The sequence below is a fragment of the Enoplosus armatus genome, chromosome 8 (assembly GCF_043641665.1).
Source record: "Enoplosus armatus isolate fEnoArm2 chromosome 8, fEnoArm2.hap1, whole genome shotgun sequence".
In the NCBI taxonomy this organism is placed as follows: domain Eukaryota; kingdom Metazoa; phylum Chordata; class Actinopteri; order Centrarchiformes; family Enoplosidae; genus Enoplosus; species Enoplosus armatus.
This window is the reverse complement of record NC_092187.1, coordinates 19,311,079-19,335,702: the sequence shown is the minus strand read 5'-3', so window position 1 is coordinate 19,335,702 and position 24,624 is coordinate 19,311,079. Positions and strand designations below refer to the sequence as shown.

At 39.2% G+C, this 24,624-nt stretch overlaps 1 protein-coding gene across 2 annotated transcripts in view; it reads right to left on the bottom strand.

Moving 5' to 3' along the window:
- Positions 1-484: 484 nt before the first annotated feature.
- The window catches only part of LOC139288378 (metabotropic glutamate receptor 4-like), a 111,276-nt gene continuing 87,136 nt past the window's right edge, over positions 485-24,624 (bottom strand). For both annotated transcript variants that reach the window (XM_070909654.1, XM_070909655.1), the window contains 5 exons: positions 17,210-17,410; positions 10,754-10,890; positions 8,098-9,033; positions 3,592-3,838; positions 485-534 (listed from right to left, as the gene is read on the bottom strand). In XM_070909654.1, the coding sequence (XP_070765755.1) occupies positions 485-534; positions 3,592-3,838; positions 8,098-9,033; positions 10,754-10,890; positions 17,210-17,410 (1,571 nt within the window). The remainder of the gene's footprint in view (positions 535-3,591; positions 3,839-8,097; positions 9,034-10,753; positions 10,891-17,209; positions 17,411-24,624) is intronic.

Genomic DNA, 24,624 nt, shown 5'->3' with positions numbered 1-24,624 from the left:
TTTCATCTTGTCAACTGCATTTGCACTTGAGCAAAAACTTTTTCCCTGTTTTTTGTTGAAATGAGACGAACGATTCAGCCTCAGAGAGAACTGAAATTGTGTGCTATACACTTCAGAAGGAAAACATACTGTAGTCTCCAGGTGGTTCACTCAGCCTGCATCTGGAAACGTCACTACTCAACGGTCACTTGTCTCAGAGAGGGTGGGAAGAGGAAAATTAACTGTCCAATCTCCCTTACATCTCCCATCTCCTTCCTGCAAATCTACTAATTTCTCATAAATTTGGCATTCAAGCCTTTACCTGATTCTCTAGAAAAATATGACATCCTTTTTATTCATGGAGTGACAAATTCCCATCTTTCCACCCCAGTCCTCTCTGCTGTAGCAGCTTGGAAGTCCTCCAGTATTTCCTCCATTATTCCCCAGAATCAGGTGATTTCTCCTCAGGCAGGCCCTTTCTCCACTTCCATGGTTCGTCTCTGGCTTAGATGGCATGGTTACTGTAGCTTATGTATGTCTGCTTGGAGGCCAACACTGAAAGTGAAGGTGTAGGAGAAGGAAGGAAAGGGTTAAAAAAAATGCAATCGGAGAGATTCAGATAGGCGTGAAACTGTAATCTTTCAGAGCACATGTTGGAGTCCAGATTGATGGGAAGTTCTATTTATGGATGACTTCATCAAATGAGTGCAGGTGGAACTAATCATAATAGCAGGGTGTTGAAATGTAAAAACTGTATTTACAGGAATGATGTCTCCTCTATAATTGTATTGCATTTGATTGAAATGTATCATTTATGAAGCTGAAGACAGTAGTGACAGTGATGCAAATAAAAATGTTTTCCATTAATCAATTCATTGTTTAGCCTCTAAAATGTCAAAAAATGACATCTTCAGATTGATTTTGTCCGACCAACCCCCAAAAGTGAAAGATATTATATATTCATTCTACATGGAACCAGAGAATATTTAGGATTTTTTCTTGAAAAATGATAAATTACCATTATCAAAATAGTTACTGATTCATTTTCTGCCAATCGATTAATCAACTAATCGTTCTTAAAAATAGATTTTACTCAACTTCATAACATTGGAAAAAAAATACCTTTGATTGTTACAAGTGAATCATTGATTGTTATAGTGCATGGTAACATTGTAGACATTTTAATAACATATCACCATGAAATATCTGTCAAGACAGTGATGCAGATGCAATCAGACTCATAGGCTGTGGCAGTGGTCAAATCAAGTGCCTGCTGCTGTTTTTCTCACAGCTGATCACCATTAAATTATATTTAAAAAATGCATCGTATAGAGCCACCGAGCAGATCACAGCAGTGGTATGGAATGTATTAGTAACCATTCAACTGCAAGTCTTCTACCACATGCAAAGACCTGATTTCTCTGTGCACCAAGCAAAGCATGCAGCAGTCAGTGTATTAACATTTTGAATTGTAAAGCGCATAAGATGTAAAATGCTATTAGGACAATATGTGATCTGACTTGGCACTATAAGCGTTGTCATCAATGTTTGATAATAGTGGTCATTATTATTTAACATTTGTTTCATGTTTCATGGAATTTAATGTCAGCTGTGAATAAAACACGTAAGACAGATGACTGGGGGGCCGACCACAGTGACCATAACAAGCCCAAACTGCTCGTCAGACATGACTGTCATACCATACAGTACCCGTGTGCATGTGTGCAGTCATGCTTCTATGCACACATATGTCTGTGTGCAAGTGTCATCGTGTATGTGTGTGTGTGTCATTTTTGAAATAAAGCTGCCCTCAGTGAGCATGCTTGGTGGTGGTAATCACACTACCAATCTGCCAATCTGCCCACAGCAGCCTTGGCTGATTGAATATGTCAGAGGGGATGAATCCAATCAGAAGACAGAGTCGGAGCAAAGGTGCTGGAGAGGAGAGAGAGATGTGCAATGGTAAACGTTTCTGTATATTTGTCAGTGCCATGTTGGGTGTGTAAATGGAGGCGGCATTCTCGCCATTTCATCCAAAGGATCTCTTCCAAGAGAAGCATTGATAAATGAACCTTATTTGAATATTTATGTGCTGCAAGGCCAAGATAAAGAATAGATGGTCCAGAAAGAATTGGAGCTGGCAGACCAATCTGTCTTTTCCTGTTCACTCTTATTGTTGTTGTTGTCCCATTACCGCAAATTCCTTCTTTTGTCAACAGGGAAACAAATTACAGGGGACACATGGCTATCGCTTGTCTCCTGCACTCAGGCAGAGTGGTGTCATCTTCCCACATTAACAGGCTTTACCATGCTGATTGGCCATTTTACAGCACCACACACCATTATTGTCTATCCAAGTTAATGTCTGTTGGTCAAGGGTGGATTTGTAGGGGCGTGATTACTGCCGTGTGTCGTTCAGGGTGCTGTATTTTAGCCAGGGGCAGCCGGGATGCTTTGTGCATAGTATAGGCAGGCAGGGGTGTTGTGGTGAACATTAGCAGAAATTAACAGGAAAAAAAGTGGTCACAGATGATAAAAGGGAAAGGTCATTGTCTAATCAGGTTACCTGAGAGTCTAAAGTCCCTCACAAGGATCCCCTCCCTCAACACAGTCTAACACATAAGCACAAAGAGCATTTGTTAGATTCACAGTTCAAACCAGAGGTTCAAACCTAAATGGGCTCTACAATAGGATAAGATATAACCACTCCATTTAGAGGTCGAAAAAAGGCATGCAAGCAAGTGTGGGCGCAGGCTTTCTAATCCTAATACATATCATTCCTTACTGTTCAGCTTGTCAGAGTATAAAATCAGGACTTTCAGTAATCAGAACATGTTGGGTTGCTTGATTGGATTTAAGCCTGCCCCCACACAGGGACTGCCTACTCATACACTTTATCTTGGTGATTGAAATATCCTCTTTTCTTACACTGAGCTACCCGTCTCCTTTTGTCCCTTTCAAAATCAGAATAGTGTGGGCACCCTGTCACACCTCCTGATTCACAAATCCAGTGTGGTGAGAGTTAGTGAGAATGGAACTATTTGTCTGTTCCATGTATTCAAAAAGCAGGATTATCCTGGTGAAACAGGAAAGTTACTGCCTGACTTTTTCGAACACATTTTTTTTTTAAATTTCCATATAGCATGTGTGGAACATACAAAACATATTTACAGTATTATTGGATCTTAATTTAAGATTTAATCAATGACATCGTTGAATAATGGGGAATTGGGAAAACACTAATCCTATGCTAGCTAGAAGCTAAATTGAAATCACTCCAATCAGCTCAAATTATTCACACAGTTGTGTTATTTGTCATCAGCAATGGCTCATGTTCAAAAAGAAGCCATAGTATACCACCAATTTAGTTGGGACTTAAACGGCAGCCTCATTTCTTGCATGCTCATGTAAGGCTTGCTAATTTCCCGAACTGCTGAAGTGCAAAATAACACTGCCAGCTGTGCTAAAAGAAGTTATTATTTCATTATTTTCCAGTAAACATGTTTATTCTATAACTGCTATTATTTTACACATCAACTCCTGGTTGAGGTCCACTGGAACACATTTCGTTATTTTCCTTCTCTTTATTGCTCCATCAGATGTGATACCAACCTTGTGTTTCAAGACTTTCACAGAGTTCAGACTTGGCCTCTCCATTGGGCCTCAAGCCGCCTTTGGGGTTGAACTTGTTGGACATGGTGGCTGCAGTGACCACAGCCTTCAGGCTGCGCTTGCGCTTGGGTACGTTCTGCTCTGGGTGGAAGAGAACCACGTAGACCTTAGGCATGTAGAGCATTCCCAGAGAGACTGACGCACTGAGGCTTACAGAGATGGTCAGGGTTGTGGTCTGGATATACATCTGTATTATGGAAGAGACAGCGGAGACACAAACAAACAGAATTATTTTGCTGAGGCCACATTGACTGATGGACAGTGACGTTCTAGTTTTAGAATCTCAGATGAAGCTGAGCACACAATAATGAAGGATGTGCCACTTAGAGTCGGCACCGTTTGAATTTAGCCCATCAAGGAAAATCTGATAAATTTTATTCTGAGAGCCAATTTTCTAATAAAGCTGCAAGAATGATTTCTGGAGCATGTATTGCTTTCAACAGACGAAGGCTTTTTAAGTCTTGCATGTAGGACAGACACTGTATTACTCAAGTAGTATGTGAATAGCAGAGGATGATATTTTCATGTAAATCACAGCTTGTTATGTAGAAGACTTTTACACATCACACAGTATCACATAATCATCACATAATAAGACATGGTGATGGCATACAGTACTCTTTATTCCTATTCTTGTTTTTTCATGTGCGGGGCTCATCACTCCTGAGCTCTGCTCTCATTGCTATGTTTCTTTATTTATGAGACAACTAATAAAAGTGCCCCCCTCTATGTATTCTGCATATATATGTTTTTACCCTGAGGTTTTAGACAACAGCATAAGGATTGTGTGCTTTCTGAAGCCAGTGACAGCTGCAACTCACAGCTGGGTAGCAGACACATAGCTGCAGGCACCAACTATGGAGCAGAGAGAAACATCCTACAGCATATTAAAAGTGCCTGAAAGTGATTTTTCATTTATGATAATCATCATAGAGCTCAGTCACACTCTGATTAGTTGATGTAGGGAATGTGGTGAGTCAGCGCAGTGGCTATAAAAAATATAATAGGTAGATCATATCATATTGACACATGCATATGAAATGCTATATATGTAAGAAACATTATTAAAAATCTTCAAAGTAATGAATTTGAATTTGAAGACTTATTTGCAAGTGATGCTGCTCCATCTTTTCATACTGTCAAAAACATTAATTAGAAAACAGAGGGAGAAGAGAACTTTGCCTTTGCCTCTTGGATAAAAAGGTCTGAGCTCCTCTGAAGTTGATGAACGCAAGGCGAAGAGTGTACAGTGCAAACCCAGCTGGCAGACATCCTTCAAACTGATTTGCCCGAGGTTTTGTCTGACATTACATTTGCAGACATCACAAATGACTGAGTCGTTTGGCATGGGTATAGCCCACAGCGCCCTGAACCACTAGCATGTCAACAGTTATAAATTGTGTTTCCCAACATGGGGTTATGACATATGGTGTTTGTATGTGAGCATGTACAACATTTATCTTCTCATTTCAAGATGCTTACAGACAAACCTTCACAGCACCATGGCCGTCTTTGCTATCTGAGTGTTTGTGTTTGCATGCTACAGGTAGGACAGTATTTTGAATTAAAATAAATGGCATGACCTGTCATACAGTGACTCTGATGTATGCTGATGTAATAAAAAACAAAAACTATAGAGAAGCCTTGCACAAATTAAGCCCTCTAAAGCCAAGTCAGTTCAGAAAAAAAGATCAAAATGGAAGTGATAGGGCATTGTATGCCATCATACTGCAAACAGCACATGAGCACATTCCTAGGTGATAGAGGGGGAGTGTTGTAATCTCCTGAGAAGATTACACGTGGCCCGGGGTGAGTTCGGAACAATATTGCTACCCCTCTGGAGTACAGAGAGGAGTCACTCTGTGAGGGGAGCCAAGACCCTTGTCCACTTCCATCGGCCCTGGTGACATAAATTCTCCCTGACACGCCGATATGATTGCCAATCTGCTCCATCGGCACAGAGAGGGAACAGGGCTGGGGACAGAAACCTCAGCGGGCTGAGCCATTATGAAGTTTCTTTGAGGAAGGATTGCTCCTTTTTGTCATTAGGCATCAAATCTCTTGGCCAGACAGCTGCCAGAGCTGTCCCTACCCATACGCAAAGCATGTGAACAGGAACACACTTTCACAGCTCTTCCAAGTTCTTCTACTCAAATACTTTGGCATTGGGTTTTCTGAATATAGACGAAATTACAACATAACATTTTTGCTAAATGATATATTGCCTATATTTCCTTTAGTAAGACATGTCACAGGAGGAAAAACGCAGGTGTAAATCCTGAAATGAATGATTGCTGAATTCCATTTACAGTTTCAGGGTCCTGGTATTGTGCATACTTGTTCATTGTCACACTGTCATAGCTGACTCACTAGAAAAAAGCCATTGTTAATGTTGTTAGTAACTTTGAAAAGTCAACATTTCTGTTGTGAAAAAGGCTCATTTGGTTTGGTTCCAAAGTGGTTTCATACAGTTACTGTTCCTTTGGTTTGGGACAACAAGATCATGATAGGCAATAAAATACCATGCTTCATTTATTAATACATTTGCTCTTGAATTATGAGTATTTCAATAAAACAAATACGTTTCATGGATAGTCACATTTAACAAGAATGGATTAATATTTAATGGTGTATATAAGACAATACAGGATAGAATCCATCTGGGGAAATAAAAGTAAATTGCTTCTCCCAAAACTGAAAAAATTAAACAAAGTATGCAGGGCCTTATCCAATCCTGAAAGGGTGTTTCTTGTAATAGTTTATAGTTTGTGATGTTGCTTAACAGTTAGACTGTTTTTCTAACGTTTTATTTCATGGTGTATATTAATATGACCTTCAGTCTTTGTGATAACAACATAACAAGTCTTCGATTTGTGTAAGCACCAATTGGATTGGATTGAAACCCTTTTAGACAGAGAATGGTTTCCCTTCTCAGTTTTTCCACCTGCTCTTCAGTGGCGGAGATCTAGTGATACAAGTGAAGAACAGAGATTATTTGTATTTGGCTGCCTGTTTCATCACTGGCTGTGTTTACAGGCATGGAGTAACTTCGTTATTGGCCACACACAGGAGAAAGCTGTTTACATGCCTCCTGATAACCTTATAGTGAGTATCCTTGTGCCATGATAAACCAGTTGGTAGAGCATTCCTTTCTACCTCCGATGTACTGCCAACACATTCACAGTCCACCAGCGACAAAGTACAGAAGAGATCGAGTCAAGTCACCGATCAGGCAACCTCATAGCATTCAGCAACAGCCTAACAAGCTTCGGTATTGCTCTCCCAAAATCGCTTTTCCTGATCTCCATGATGAAACTTTCCTGTTACTTGGCAGCTTGACACTGAAAGCATGAAAAGGTGTAGATGACTGTTCCAGACAATTTTCCAATTATAGTTTGTGTTATAATTATCAAAAGTTGTAAATATGCTTCTATAGTAAAATGAGGAATTTGGAAGAATGACAGTCTCCAAACGCTTATTTGAGCAACTGGATAATGTTTTTAATATTACTATTATATATTATATATATAATAGTAATATTACCATTATATATATAAATATATATATATATATAATAGTTTTCTACAACCAAACTGAAGAGAACAAAAATGGCACTTTGTCCAAGAAACACTAATTATATTTTAATTGGTGTTAAGGCATTTGCCTCTACTTTCACTTTGCGTGTACCAATGTGTCTATGCACACTTATCCATTACCTTGCCTTTTAACAGACACTCTTTTATGCTGTTGGCAATCTAAAGGCTGCTATTAAGTTTGTTATGTGCAGTGCCACAGCATTCCCATACTGATGCTTCCATTGCAATCGGTAGTTTGGCATTTCCACTCTATGCTTTTTTAATGTACATCTGTGTTGAGCCACGTCAACATTAGCACTTGTAAGAGGTAATTTGGGATTCACTTTCAACTGACAAGAAACATCAACAGCCAGAGTAATTTTCTGCTACTTCACAAACGCGCATTATCTATTTCTGTGTGCATGAATGTGCAGTGATTGACTACTCTGTATTCCCACCCTGTGAGGCTGAATCAAACGCACACGCAGAAACACAATTAAAGAAAACATATCCAGGCAAACTTGAGGTGAATGAACTATTCTCACAAGTCAGCTCTAAAAGCCTTGTAATCCCCACAGTGGAGCACAAAGCCCATCATCTTGTGATGAATAGTGGCAGCACCCACAAACACAAGTGGCTGATGCTATACAACAAACATAATTTGAGTGGCCATTTTCTTCACAATGAGGTGCACCAGAACAGTAAAAGAACCCCGAATGGTAAACTGACATCCAACATGCACGAGAGATTTAATTCACTTCCTGCCATGATGCTCTTCGTAAATACAGTGCAATCGGTGTTTATTGTAAAAATCAGGCAAAACTTGGGTGGTTATTTCATACTTCCACCACATTTGAAATAGAATGCTTACCTTTTCTGCTGATTGTGAGGTCCCAAAGAAGATGGGGATGAAGGCAAGCCATACAATGCAGGTGGTGTACATGGTGAAGCCGATGGGCTTGGCCTCGTTGAATGTCTCGGGAACCCCTCTGGTCTTGATGGCGTAAACTGTGCAGGTGACCATCAACAGCATGCTATAACCCAGCAGACAGATGAGGGACAGGTCTGATATATCACATTTCAGAACACCCCGGGCCATTTTAGGATTGGCTGTACGCTGGTCCTCATAGTCGATGATGGCTTGTGATGGATCAACACCGAACCAGATGCACACTCCAAGGAGCTGCAGTGATATCAGGCTGAATGTGATGACTAACTGAGAAGCTGGGGAGATGAATCGAGGGGCACTGACCGACATCTTGCCCTGCTCAAAAATCCTGTAGATCCGATTTGTCTTGGTAAGCAGTGCTGCATAGCTGATACTCATGCCCAGGCCCAGGAAAATCCTTCGCAGGGAGCATATAACCACATCAGGAGTGGAGATCATGAGGAATGTCGTAGCATAGCATAGAAAGATACCCGTCAGCAGCACGTAGCTCAGTTCGCGACCTGATGCCTTAACAATGGGCGTGTCATTGTAGCGTACAAAGCTGACGACCACAAACAGAGTGGCCATGATGCCCAGGACAGCGATGAGGACAGGGATGACTGCCCATGGGGAGCTCCACTCCAGCTTGACAATGGGAATGGGATCGCAGCCAGTGTGGTTGCCATTAGGCCGCAAATCAAAGCGGCACATCTTGCAGGTGTAAGTGTCTGCCTGGTACTGGTAACCATCACAGTTCTCACAGTGCCAACAACATGGAATTCCCTTCACTGTCTTCTTGCGCTGCCCAGGACGGCAGGGTTGGCTGCATATAGATGAGGGGACTTCTTGTGTTCCACCGGGCCACTGCATCTCATTGGTCTGAAGGGAAAAGATTTGCAGAAATTACCAGTTTATTCCACTTTATCATACTAACACTGTTTTACTCATACACTCACATCCCTGAAACCCAAACAAGGAAAATAAATACTGTGCAAGTCAATATAGCAAAAACATTAACACAATTTACGACATATTGTTGCACTAGTTACATATTAAACAACGTGCTACATAATGCATGAGGACACAATTCATAACATTCGGTAGATTAGTTTACACACACACACACACACACACACACACACACACTCAAGTGCATGATAAAATGAAGAAACTGTAAATGGGATATTCACTACATGAAAGCTGCAGTCTTTTTATCAAGACATCATTGTGTAAAGTCATCGAATCATAACTCAACAGGAAACAAACATTCTGTTTAATTACTTCCAAGGAATGTTGCACTTACTAGTGGAAAGAGTAAATAACTGCATGGTACTGCAGTCTCAACACAGTACAATGCAGTATCATGTGCCTGTGCTGTTGCACTGACGTTATTCATTTTTATTACAACGCAGTTTGGTTAAGAGGCCTTATTAAGTAAAATAGGGCGAGGAAAGGGATAGGGAATATTCAATTACATACATTATTCAAATAAACATCTGGATGGTTTACATGATTGGGTTAGTGTCTAAAAAAAAAAACTCCATATGACATTTTTGATTTTTGTTGGAGGTGTCTGCCATGCAGGCTATGCTGATAAGTCGATCTGTGTGCAGCAATAACTCAGGACCTTGATGTCTACAATAATCTAATACTATACCTGCAGTATGTGCATCAACAAAATAAGAACATCCGGGGGCTCATGTATAAATGATGCATAACAATAAAAAATGATGCATGCACATTGTTTTAAATGCCAAACTTTGTGAGGAACAAAGCAGTTTTGATGTTAACATATGCAACACTACAGATCCTGTGCTCCATGCATATGTATAAGTTGAGGAGGAAACTGGTGTACACTGGTGTATACTGGTGTGTTACTGTGTCATGTAATGATGGCAAATGTCAAAATGAGGTTAATGCAAAAAGATGCCCTTCTCTTTTTGGACCTACTCACATGAGCGTAATTGCGAGTGGAAATGTTATGGAAATACTCTACAATCCATTCTGTATTAACCTAAAGCACTTGTTAACCTGTATGTTTATAAATTCTAAAGCCAACCAGGAAGATGATGATTTATTATTCACATTCTTCCGTCGACTGTTGCCCTATAAAACTCGACATCAGCAAGATGCATTCAGCATAATCTTTGATAAGAGTGATAAGTTATAGCTCTACTATGTGTGGCAATATTAGAGTTGCTGTAAATGTCACATAATATGGTCGCAGGTTAAGATGTACAGAGGCTGTTATGGCACATAAACTCAAATGAGAAAGTATATTTTGAGATCATGTTGACAATAGTCCTAATTGATGAAGGGTGCGTTTCATTGCATTCATTTTTCTTGTAAATATTTGTCACAAATTCTATTTCTGTTATCCCAATTAATTTTCCATTAATTTCTATGGGACACTTGGTGAAGCTACTGACTGTAGTTTTATTGCCATGTGCTTTTTGCATTTTCTTGTCAAGACTAAATGAATTGCATTGGTGAAATGCATGAGATGTCTCTTTTGGCTGATTGTCAATGTCTGATGTGGATGTTGAGCTTGATGACAATCTTCCACATATATTTTAAGTAATATTTAAAATATTCATACGTCTAAGTAGAGCTGATCAGTCCAGTGACCAATGATCTTGTATTCTGTGGTGTTATTTGTGATCTGGTATTGGTAGATTTCATAGCGACCAGGAGCATCTCCATTCACGTTGAAGACCACCGGGGTGCCAGCGATTCCTGAGGATGAAAAAAAACAATAATGTTATTGTTGTTTTAAAGGGCAGACTATAACTTGAACTCTATTGTTGGACAATACAGTATAAACTCAAGCTGTCATTCTCAGGATGCTCTGAGATGAAATGAGGCTGCAAGGGGACTTCAAGCCATTGCTGTTATAGTGTTAATGATGGGGGCAAAATATTTGTTGACAGCCATGTTGTCCTGGTCCTTTGAGGAGGGCCAGGGCTGCTGTCTGTTCATGTTCCCATATCATTTCACACTCCTTCATTATGCTTATTGCCCCAATACTTGTTATCCACAAGGTCCCCACTCAGAGCGCTAACGAATGACAGCACTGATTTTGATTACCACTTTGAGGTCTCTCTCATCCCTCTGCTTCCTGTTTCTGAGCCAGCCTACAAACCCCGCTGCAGCTTCACAACTTATTATAACATTGTGGTGTGAGGGAACGAGGATTCACAGATTTAGTGATGAGAGCCCACCGCAGAGCGTCTCTCAGGAAAGGACCATTAATAGCATCCCCATCTCTGTCTATCTGCTCCCACCAAATTTGCTTACACTCCTTCAATGCAATCCCCTAATACTCAGCAATTCTGTAACATGTTGAAATGGGGGTTGAAAAGTGCAGTAAAAATGCCCTTAGTTAAGTTGCAGCTGAAATGTGTTTTGGATTGCCCACAGTCAATATTTGGATGTTGTGTACAGCAGATTGTAGTGCTACATCAAAGGGTAATGATATACATCATGTCCAGACACCAGACTCTGTGTTTTCCAGCATTTGAGAGAGAGCTGTTCTTGTTCCACAAGTATTGAATACACCCTCCTCTGTCATAACAATAAAAGGACTTATTCATTTGAGTGTTTTGTTTCCTTTAATATGCCACAGTATTGATTGTTGTTTGAACCTGTGAGTCATGTTCTCCTTTCTGCAGATTTGTGTGTGTCAGAGGTCTGATCAACACCCAGAGGATTTAATTGCATTAGTATCATCCTGCCGCATTATCTAGAGGGCATGTCTAAGACAACAGCAGGCAGCCATGTGCAATTATGATCATTTTCTTGCCCATCTCAGCAATACAGAGAATTGAGTGGGATGTATGTTTCTACTAATTTGATTGCCTTAATCGATTTGTTTCACCTCTTAACTTGCGAAAAGGGAAATGAAAGTTTCATGCCCAGCCAGCAAAAATTAACAAACTGCTTGTTTAATAACCAGGTCAGATTTTTGAGGAAACACAGATAACTCTTAGGAATGAGGGAGGAATGAAGTCCATGCAATCTTGGAAAAAACATCTACTGCTGTCAGCTCTGCCCTATGTTACTCTATGTTGATGCTTTCAGAGCTAAATTAACACACTGTACTCTGTAAAGATGAGACAGGAAATGTGTGCAGGGCGGTGTGTAGGGTATTGTATTATTACTAACTAATTATTTCAAATCAAATGAGACCAAATGAACATATATAAACATGATTCACGTTTACTCATTGCAGTTGTGACAATGGCTGTGAAATCGAGCTTTGTTGTTTGCAAGCCTTAAAATCAGATTCGTTTAAATCTTCACACCAGTGACTAGTCTGCCGGTTGAAATTCCAAGACTGCTTATGTTTTTCTCAATTTTGAGGCTGGTTTATTGAAGGAGATGTATTTAAAGCTCTCCTTTGCTTCTCTTAAGAATTGAGAATGTAATCAAACAAAACAGTAATTTTCAGGATGTCGCAGTTGCACAAAGACCCTTTCACTCCATTAAAAGCCATTAGCCAAAGCCACAAGAAAACTTATGTGTTTACAAATGTTGTATAAAAACTGATCAAGATAATATGCAGATTCTGCTGCTGGACTTCAGAAGTGCGGAGGTGGCTTCAATGAACTGAATTTCTATGTTGAGGGCATTTGCTGCAACCTAACAATACAAGTTAAAGAAAACACAATTACCACGCTTACTTTATGAATGCAAAGCAGTGATTTAAAAATACCAAGATTCAGAGCAGAGCTGTCAGAGACTGTAATTTATTTCTACTCTAAATGGAGGCCGAGCCTTACATGGTTATTAGTCATCCAATTGGGCAGCGTTAAGGGCCAATGCTGGGGTTGATTACCTTTCCAGCTCCCTCTTTTATGGCACTGACCTCAGGAATAGTTAGGTGTTTCAAACTGTATCGTACCCTCACATTTTCCTGTACTGCTTAATATCCCTAGTTCTCTGGACAGGCAAGATCCATTATTAAGCAGCATGCGCTCTTTAATTTGAGATACTTTCATAGGGTGGTATAATAGTTGGCATTAGTCTGAGCAGAGAAATAGACGACTTGTTTCTTATATGCAAAAAAAAGCGGCTCTCATTTGTGCATTACAGTTAGTAATTTCTCAGCAAATAACTCTACTGCATGTGTGTGTGTGTGTGTGTGTGTGTGTGTGTGTGTGTGTATATATATATATATATATATATATATATATATATATATATATATATACAAAACATGATCCTGTGACTGAACTTCTTCAAGTTTACATCCAAATGAAATTAGTAATCAAACCTCATGAAGCAAGCAGCTTTAAATGACTGTTTAAACCTGATGTTATAGCCAACCTTTAATCACTTTAAACACTTATAACACAGCTTTACTACCAGGTTTATGTCTTGCAAGGTTACTTCGTAGAACAAAATGTCCTCAGGAAAAATAGCATGAAGTACCACTGAGCAGCAGCTTTGTTCAGCATCTTAATACCAAGCATCAATAAGTATCACCTTCATCTACAATATCTGGAGTGCTTGGGTTTCCTCTTTCCTTTAGTCAGCATGGACGTCTATAGACAATTCCCAGAATACACTGGGATCATGTGGACATTCCCGTTGTTTTCCCACAAACCTTTTAAATTCCCCATTCCTCTGTGCCGAAAGACTCTTAAAAGCAAAGCAGTATTCCGGTAATGTGCAGCATCGATTTTCTAGCCATCGTCGTTGTAACCCCAAAGGCTTCAGTGCTGACAAGCCTTCCAGTAATATAACACAATGAATCAAGGAATGCATAAAGAGTTTAATTCTATAACACAAGCCTGCTGTACAGTATTTCAGATTAAAGCTTTACTCCACTGCTGGAAGAATTGATCTGTCTCGTAACACTAAACAAATGTGACTTCAGGATACAACTCCAAACAATTTCTTTCTCTTTTTTTTTATTTTACACAAATGAGGACTGACCTGCTTACATAGTAATAAGCACACTCAGGAACAGATAAACAATGTTTTGACTTTGAAGATGGGGCATACAGTACAACACTGCTGAGCGCTGCAGAGTTTCCTTTCAATGTCCATTAGGGATGAAAACATAAGTGTCAAGTTAACCTTTATCATCCCCAACAATAAAGGTTATGTTGACTACATTATTAAAAAAAGAAAAGAAAAAAAAACATCCATCTGTACTTAATTCATATTCATGTTTGTTTTGTCCCTTCTCTATTTTGTCTCTACTTTAAAACTCTCTCACATAAATCCATAAACCACACCACCGCTGAGGAAGTGAATGCCAAGTCATGCCTTTTCCTTTAACAGTTTTGTACATTTTCTCCAATATTGCCTCAATTTAGTTGCGAATAAAACTTATCCCTGTTGCTGCCATCTCTCTCTGTGGCCCTTTGAAGACCGTAGACTACCATGTGCCATACTGAACAACAATATTACTATTAATAATAATGCTGCTGCATTCTGAATTCTTGAAAAAGTGACATGTGGAATGGGGAACGGGACTAATAGGGGACATGGACCAACGGCAATGGAGACCTTGAAGAAAGTACCTCCCAACCCCATTTATAGATCTGCATTTGCAAGGATGTTTAACAAATAAACTTGCTTTGCCTTGAAACACAAACATACTAAAAACAACAACATGGAATCCATGTTTATCAATTTATACATAATAATTTTTTCGATTTTCCAATCTGCCACTCCTATGGTAAAGGCATGGTTAACTTTAGGCAATAAAACAATTTAGTTAAGGGGTAGGGAACCATATCCAGGTTAAGAGAAGCACTACATGATTGAGGTTAATAAAAGGCCGCATGGTTAAAAGAAACCAATGTTGACTGTTGGTGGAAAAATGGGAAACAAACAGTCGTCACACCTGTCCAAGTCACACGGTTTGTTGACACATTCATCCACTCCAACATCCTCCCTAAGAGGTTTTGTGGCTCTAATAACAATGTTGGGCTAATTCAGCCTTCCTTCCTTCCTGACAGAGTCATAATTCCTACATAATTCCACTTCCAGTTGTGTTCTTCCGTTCACTCAGTGAAGCTTCATCCAGAAGTTCTTTAATTTTTCTCTTTTACTGTAAATTATTCCTGTTGTGTACTTGCTGTGGCATGACTGCTCCTCATCCAAAGATCCCACTCTAATCCCACTGTAATTGTCATACAGATAAACGTATTCGTTACTGCATAATCGTCTGTGAGGGCGGAGCAGGTTTAAGAATGTGTCAAACTGCTCACATTGCATTCTGCTTGATTGCTTGAACACTCTGACCTACTCTACTCATCTGATGTATAATTAGCTCAAGTTGTTAGAACCGCTACCGCTGACCTAAGTTAGACCCCGTTCTGCGTACATTTTTATTTCTTCACAAGCCAGAAGGCTAGACTCGTGCGCATGCTGCTTTTATGACCTCCTTATGTATTTATCTCTTCTTGTACATGTAAGCCTATAATTAATTTTCTAAGTTTCAAAGTGCATCTTACTTGTTATAGTGTTACATTTGTAGAATCATGCATGTGTTGAGACTGTAAATTAAAACGTGACTTTCCACCTTTTAATATCAGCCTCTACACTCTTTAGCTGAATATTTCATAATGTTCATCCTCTTCAGCAGGATTTCCAAAAGACGCCATCAAAGATGAACAGCACAAGAAAGAACACTGTCAGTGTCTAAATCAATTAAGCTAAAAAAGCTATTCCTGTGCAGTCCAGTCTTCGTTCTGTATTTACATATTCTAGTTTTTCTTATCCAGGCTCGTCTGCGACAAACTGAGGTTCAGCTTTGGCTATGAAATGTGATTTTTTTTTTTATTTCTGGCACACTATCATATTTGAAATGTTGTTGCATCATTGTGATACAACAGTAGTTTATGCAGATGACATAATTATGACTGGAACTTCTGTCCCTGAAGTAAGAAAACCTCATTCATAATCACATAGACATTTGTAACAATGCAAATAACAAAAGATTCAGCCCTGATACATAGCCTCACTCAATGGTATATATACATACTAAGTATACATTTTATTGACGTTGCAAATTCTTGTTACTTATTGGTCGACATACACCGATACCGATATATCTGCTATAAGCTGATATTGGCCAATATATTGTCCTGGCTGATTAATCAGTCTAGTTTAGTAGTGGATGCCAATTTGTCTTAAAATAAGGGACGTCATTTGTTTGACTGATGAAAGAAATGTTCAGTGAGGGACTGCATTAAGTTACAGAAGCTGGTAGAACAGAGGGTAGACAGGAAGTGACGTGAAAACATCGGCTCTCTATTACATTTTAGGTGTTCAGCTGATGCTTTTATAGAGTGACTTATAAAATACAAGGGTCAAAGCCATGTGACCTGTGTTGTGTGTACCAAATTGTATTTAACTCGTATTTATTTCTGTCTCCAGAAGTAACTGCACACTGTATTTGCCAGTAACACTAAAGAATATAATTTAAGTTTACATAGATCAGCCTTTGGAAAGCTACTAATGCCTGTTTTTACTGTGTGTTAACTCTCTTCCCCCTCTAATTTTTGTACAATTTTAACTCCGCAGCCAGCGCACTTCAAGCAGGAGAACGCTTGCGTGGGCGACTCAATGCTGACAAGATAAGGCGGGAAATCTCACAAAGCACAGTTGCTGCGCATCATCAACTATGATAAAACACGCTGTTCGGCTGCTGATTGTCAACCCTCCTACGGATCTCAGCCTCTTATACTTGCTGGGAGTAATTTATATTCAGTAGCCTGATAATTGGAGACCACTGAATACTCACAAAGCCTCTGCATGAGCATGTTGGTGAACCCAAAAATAGGGCATATACAAGTTGCTTCAGATACCAGCTCACAAACGCCTCAGAATTATACCGTTATCGTTGGTACAAATGAACTGATTTCTTATGATACCATATACATTTGGCTGAATACTTGGTGGTAAAAGTATTTCCTGAAACATGGCTGTTCTTGTGTTTAAATATATGTAGAAAACTGTGTTAGTGCTAACAACTTGTGCTTTATGTACAGTATGTACATGCAGTTGTAAGCACGGTGGAATTAGGAGTACACACCTGTGAAGTTGACATTGCGGATGTACTTGAGCAGCAGTGTGCCATTGATGGAGTCCATCTTGGAGCAGAGGCCGACTTTTCCAGGACAGAGATCTTTGTGCATGTTATGTAGAGCGTGAGCCATGGCATAAACTGCATCAATCACAAACTGAACCTTCCCCTCTTGTTCGTAGGATGAATCTTTCCCGATCCGCTCATGGTCTGAAAGAAAACATTAACGACACAAAAATTACAACTCGTGAAATCATGACCCACATGGGACTGCCTCCATGAATATGCAAGAAATACGGTCACCAATTTAGATTAACTTGATATATGTTCCCATGCTGTGTTTTACAGGCCGAGTCACTACAATCATGAGAGACAATCAATAATAAAATATTTGATATGAAAGACATAATATTCAGAAGAAAAAAGCTGCTCTGCAATCAAAGATGTGAGAACTAAACAATGATTGCTAGATGTGTAAAATCAAGCAAATGACAGCCTTTCAAGAGGCCTGATTACTCAATTGTGAACCTGTCTTTTTTTCACCACATTTAATTTATTTAGAGGTTGGCGTTGAATTGTGCATGTTACCCACTAATTATATGCTGTTTCTTCTAGACATCAATCACAGAATCCCATCTGACAAAATCCAAAATGGTCTCAAGTGCAGCCTTTCCCATTATGGTCTGTCAATTAGACCCACTCAAGATTATTATTATATCCTAACTTTCCTTTCTCGATGCAGCCTCTGCAGTACTGTGAGGCATCATGCAAAGATCTTAAGATAGTTGAGAAAAGGCAATAAGCAACAGTTTGTCAACACAAACATAAACTGGAAGTGGAGTGCTCTCAGGTCTTGTTTATATGATCTCTTAGTGTTTATCCTCACAAAGTCACGTGCCACCTCACATCCATTAATCAAGAGCACAGAGTGTGATAGAGTGGTAAAGGGGGAGTGGAAGACACAGCAAGACAGACCTAATCGTTCATCAGTATTAATGTAATTACTTATGACAGGTGTATATTAATCATAGCTGGGGTTGTTCTAATGTTTTGAAAATGTGGTAACTGCCAAGCAAGGTTTCAATTAGCAGCTAAATTCTTTTAATGCCCTGCCTCATAGGTTGAGCAGAAAGAGTGACAGCAGGACACTGTCGCTGTTTTAAGTAATATAGGCCAACAGCAAGAACTGACAGGACTGAAACTGCAAGATTGGAAAAGTTTCAACCTTTAAAAGTAGCTTGAGTAGAATTACGTACCTTTCAGACATGCACCTCTTTACGTTAATCTGATGGCAATTTAACATGTCAGTCTCATGTCTGAATAAGCACCCTGTTCACTTATACGTTAAAGTCACGATGGCAATCTTGCTAGGTTGGACCTGGTAACCTTTTCTGTCAACAAGTCTGATGGATTGGATTGAACGTAAAGGCTGCAGGCACACACAGGTTAAACATGCAGAGAGAGAGAGAGAGCGATGCATGTCTTGTTCCATCTTCTAAAATCCCTGTAATACATTTATCTCAATTATCATCTCTTATGCACAAATAAACTAATATCAGTTTAATAAACTACATTGAAACACTGAACGAGACAGTTTTAAGTTGTTGACGAAATCACTTTCTCCCTATATTTTCAATTTTCCCAACTTAACGTCCTGTCATCTAAAGCTTGTGAACGTTCTGACTTTATAAAAAAAGCAGTTTAATAACTCTATAATAAAATTGATTTATTATCATTATGAAAATATTTCAGTCGGTTCACTGTGAGAAGAGGGGGCAAATGACCGTCGTCACCCACTCACGACGATGGTCATTAATCAAGGCTTCAACAGAAAAATCAGTTTCAAAATCCATCAGCGATGCAGCCTCTTTCTTTCTTTCTTGCTATCATAACACTCTTAACTCACAGCTGTTCTCTCTCACTCGCAACTGCCAAATATCGCCCGAGCGTAATGTGCTGTCATGTCTGAATGTAAGGAACATTAATGTAAAAGGACACCTTTGTCTGAATGACGAAACACTATCACTTTCAGAGCAATGTTACGTATTCTAAGTGTAAATTGATGTGTAAAGGCTGCAGTTATGTAATTACGTAAGTGTTCTTGTGTCATGTTGTAATTCTTAAATGACATGAAGGTAACCTTTTGTTTAGCGTTACTTACTTAACTTACTTACTCAAACAAAGTTATCTGTGCCCTCCCTGCCAGTTGAACTGAGGGTTTGTATTTGACTTTCATGACTTAATTCTTGAAGCTCAACATCACAAAATTATACAACAAGTAGCAGAACAGGAACAGGACAAACACACTCACAATCTTCCACTCTATCACTCATTTTAGCGCTGGTACAGCTGTGATGATGATGTGTAAATATAGACTCTCCACACAGCCTTAACCATCTTATTTACATTTTAACATCACTTTTCCTTCATTCTATGCGTTGAAACGTATTTTGAGAGACACTGATATAATTTGAAATAGGAAAAGGGAAGACAAGTGATTGTTGAAGTTACAGATTTAATTTTTGTGACAATATCTTAAGAGCTTATTAAAGTCAAACCAAAACACTGACGCCCTGCAATGGAGGTTCGTTTACATCAGCTCAGTAGAGTATGCTCAGTATGTCAGTCTGTTTCCTTGTGCTTTGAAGGTTGATGTTGTTTTTAGAATAATTAAATCCCCTGATTTTGAACTCTACTTCAGGGAAATGGAGTAATTTGTATTACAGCACCCCACTTCATCTGTACCATGAAAGAATGACTTGACAGGGTAAGAGTAAAGAGTAATTACTCAAGAGTAATAATAGCACACGTCAATAACACAAGATGTGGAAAAGTGGAAAATGTGACCTTAGTGACCCCACTCTGCTTTGGCAGGCTGTTTAAATTACAGAAGAGTTGTTATTCCTCTGACATTTTGTAATAATTACACATAAATATATGATTTAAATGATCTGCTTACTCTCATCAAGGGGGCGGTATTTGAGCGCCATTGCTTTCACGTCAGGTTAACTTCCATGTTACTCAACAAATGCTTTGGCCTTTTCACCGTCTCATTCACAAGTTTGTGGCAAGACGAGCATGCTGCGACGTAAACAGAGCGTCATGATCAGATAACAGAAAAACGACATGAAGCAGCTGATAAGGTGGAATCACGCCTTGTAAGATGTCTGTGGCAGCCATTTCTTATCGCAACAGAGACTCTTCATTTAAACAAGTGCTAGCTTTAAACAGATGACTAGTTTTTGTTTGTCTTGTTGTTATTATCTATATGCTGCCCCAGTATTTGCTCGCCCAGAAGAGGCAATTTAACATCAGTGACAAGGCTCTGAATGTTTAAGGAGCTTGAATATCGCCTGTTATTCTGCAAATGTGTGCTACAGGCAAAGTGAAGCATGGATAGGCAGTCTGTCTCTTTTTGTGGCTGTCACAGCTTCTCTCATTTTCACGTCTCTCTCTCTCTCTTTGAACCGCTCTCTTTCTTTCTCTCTCTCTTTGACACAAATATACAAAGACATTTGGATCATTAATGGAAAGATGTGTCAGAGGTTTGCATTGCTGGCAGCCAAAAGCTCCTGTATGAACTTTTGCATCTACTGCATCGGTTTTCCCTTACTGTGCACAGACATGCAGGTCAGGCAGATCAGTGTTTACCAACGTTTTTGGCTTTTGACCTGTTAGTGATCCCTTGTCATAAGTCATGACCTCATATGGTATTGGACTTGAAGGATTTTTATGGTCGTGAGCAGGTGAAAGTATCCAGTATGTCAAACAAAAAAAAGTTTTTAAAAAGTAGGAAAAGTAGGAAAAAAAAACACCAACGTAAGTTTGTGCTGCAGAAATGTTGTTTTGTTCCTTTCTTATCCTCAGATTTCAGTTGGGGAACCACTGAGGTAGACTGAAGATTGTAATCTAAATCTGTATATGGGTGTTTTCCATATTCTCCCACCTTTCTCAGTAGCACACCTGCTCTACCACGAAGTACTGCAACTAAGTGGAGATGAGGGTTGAAATAGAGCGAGGAAATGGAGGAAGGGATTCAAATTTGTAACATTTTATACCGTTCTTTTATCGAAAATGGATGTTGACTATTGATAATGTGGCACTATCATGAGTCATGTTACTAACCCACTGCAAGCCCATAGTTATTTTTAATGCGCACCCAATGCAAAATATAAACCCAGTACTTATACAGCTGTGGCAGTGATGATTGACCTACTGTAGAGAATTGAGTAACATTATAGAGATTGGATGAAACGGTTCGCACACTTTTCTTCTTCTGTCTGTATATGCATGCTCCCTCTCTCTCGTTCACCTGCACCAGCTCGCTTTCTCTCTCTCTCTCTCTCTCTCTCTCTCTCTCTCTCTCTCTCTCTGTCCCTCCTGATGCAGTCGCTGCTTCTGACGCATTCTTCAGTTCAAGTGTATCACCTGTAAAACACTGAACTAACCAGGAAATCAGCTTACCTCTTTTGAAGTAGAATTATCTGAATGAACTTAAAAAGCAGATTATTTTTATATGTCTTTAAAGATGCCTGGAGGGGATGTTTTAAAGAAGACTGGTCACATACACCCCCAACCGCCCCATATAAAGTAACGTGTTTGATGTTTAGTTTTAGCAGATTTTATCAGAACCCATCCATGTTTACACACATACAGTATGTTTAAAGAGTTTATTCCTCTCAAACATGGCTTCATTTGCTGATGGATGAAGGAAAAGGGCAGTAACTGGATGTTAAGATGTGAAGGTTAGTCAGCAGTGCACGGCAAGCATTGATGTGAATGAAGATGAGACCTTGCTACTGTATCTTTTTATCAGTGCTCTTGGAGTTTTCATCAAGGCAAACCTTGAGGTTCTGAAAGAACACAATGATCCAAAAAGCTCCAGGTCACGCTGAATGCTCTTGCTCACAATATTCCTTTGAATGGAGGCAAATTGTTTCTTTTTTGCGTCCTTTCATTCAAGGTAGAGGGGCACAAAAATGTCATTTTATTACTCGTGCACACTGTGATTTCTTTCTTTGTGTTGCTGAAAATTATGGGCTATCTGTCCAATGTGCTTAGATGTGCTTAGATGATAAAGCAGACTGGATGTTTCTTTCTTTGTAGGGTAAAGTTCAATTTGACATGGGTCAAGCTGCAGTTCAGGTGGTATCAACAGGTCAGAGTCTTGGCTGGAGCATTACTGACATTTGTGCTATTTTTTTTTTTCTTGACGATATGTCAGTATTTGAGTGCATTAACTGTCACAGTAAGAATTATAGCCAATGGGCCACTGTTGAATGTTTACAACATGGCATTTTTTTGTTTTTCCTGCTGTACCGAAAACATAACAAAAATGAAATCGAAGTACATACCGAACCGTGAATTTCGTATCATTGCACCTCTAGTATTGGATGGCTGATAAAGAATGCCTTGTCGTATTTAATGTGTTAATGTTAATGTTGCACATCTTATTTTAACTTATGAGGGTAGTTGGACTGGCTAGCCAGTAACATTAGCCTTGACACCGAACTGAGCCGTCAGTGCAAAGTGAAGTTAGCTAGCTAGCTAACATAACAGCTAACTAACGTTAGGTCTCTTTTTGTTATTCATAAACCTTTGTTTGACTAGTTTATTACTGAACCTGCCCACACACCACCACAAGTAAATTCTCAACCTGTGGGAAACACTGAATAGACCTTGTGACCGTATGTATGTAAAACAAGGTAATTCACGCCATGTTGTGCGTTCCAATTGACAATAGACAACATCCAATATATTGTCATGTATAGAGCTGAAATGATTTGTTGATGAATTGATTATTTAATTGACAGAAAATGAATCAGCAATTATTATAATGCTAGATTTTTGGTTTAAATCATCCAGAAATTCAAGAAAAGATGCAAAATATTTGATTCTTCCCACTTCTCCAGATGTTAGGGTTTGCTGTTTTTACTTGTCTTGACAAAAGAAGCAATTTGATCCTTCACCTTGGGCTCCACAAACCAAACAGTTAATCTCCTAATCTAGAATATAATAAACAGATTAATAGATTATGAAAATAATCATTAGTTGCAGCCCATGTCATGTGTATTACATTATTTAATATTATTAGTGTAATTTCCCCCTGGGGATCAATAAAGTATTTCTGATTCTGATTCTGCTTAAATCAAAGGCTTAGACCGTGTCAGACCTTAAATCACATCTATAAACTCAGTTTTATTTATAATTTTTACCTCTTTGCATTTTAGTGTTCACTCATAGTGTGCCACATTACTAAGGTTACAGTTATTGCTACTTTCCCTCACTGAACTAAAATTATGCTGTTGTCAAAATGTGTAAGAAAACATACAATAATATAGTTCTATTAGCCTCTGTGGTCGTTCACGTGTATGTTTTTGGCATGTTTCTAAAAAGATAGTTGGTCTCCTAATGTGGCCTTAGTGAGGGATTTGACAAATGTTGGTTGACAACCATTACAAACCCCTCCCATTTTCTTATTGTAATTAAGAAGATTGGGCATCATCACCCAAGGGACAAAAATAGACCGCAGTGCTTGACAGTGCTTGTCATCACAGCTTCCAAAGACATGCTCAGTCAGATGAAGTGAACTCATTGTTACAGCTGCAAATGGGATTTTTCTTGCTCTAACTGCCTTTAAACAAGAATTAATTACAGGAAATGTCTAGGTAAGAAATTGAGAATAACAAATAACTCCCCTATTGCTATCATACACAGTAATTATTATAAAACCCTGCAGGTCAATCATAATTTCTCCACAGTCAAGAAAACACCTCTTTGTTGTTGCCTGGCATATATTTTGAACCTTGACATTTTGCGTGTAGAGAATCAAAGAGGTGTCAAACACTAAGCTAAGTTGCATGTGGTGTCCTTAATGTTTTCAGTGAGCCATGGACGTCAGACAATTGAGCAGGCATGCAGGCATGTACTCATTTTCTGGTAGCCTTGATGACTCATGTCTGCGGGGATGCAAAGCAACAGTGTGTGTGCTTCACTCAAACTGTGAACCTCAACGTGTGCTGAAATGACGTCAGCAAGAAGCATCGCACCTGCAGAGGCTGTCATCTCTGCCAGCCCAGCAAGACAGAAAACTTTATATATTGGAAATGCTGCATGAAATTCCTGGGCTGTTGGCAAATTACTCTACTGTACGCCGTATTCTACTGTCTTCATATGTTTCATATTTTAGGATGCACAAATATGAATGAAGCTTTTGTTAAAATTAGCAATAGACGAGTAAAGCACTGTCATGCTTTTATGCAGTAGCATTTTCAACAAGGCACGTTTGAGGACGAGAGTTTGTCTGCTCACTCCACAGTAATTATGATCGATGTTTCAGCCCTGCTCATTACCGACCAATACAAATGTGATAAAAAAGGAGAATCTCATGCCTTGATACTGTGCGGCGTCTTTCTATTATCACC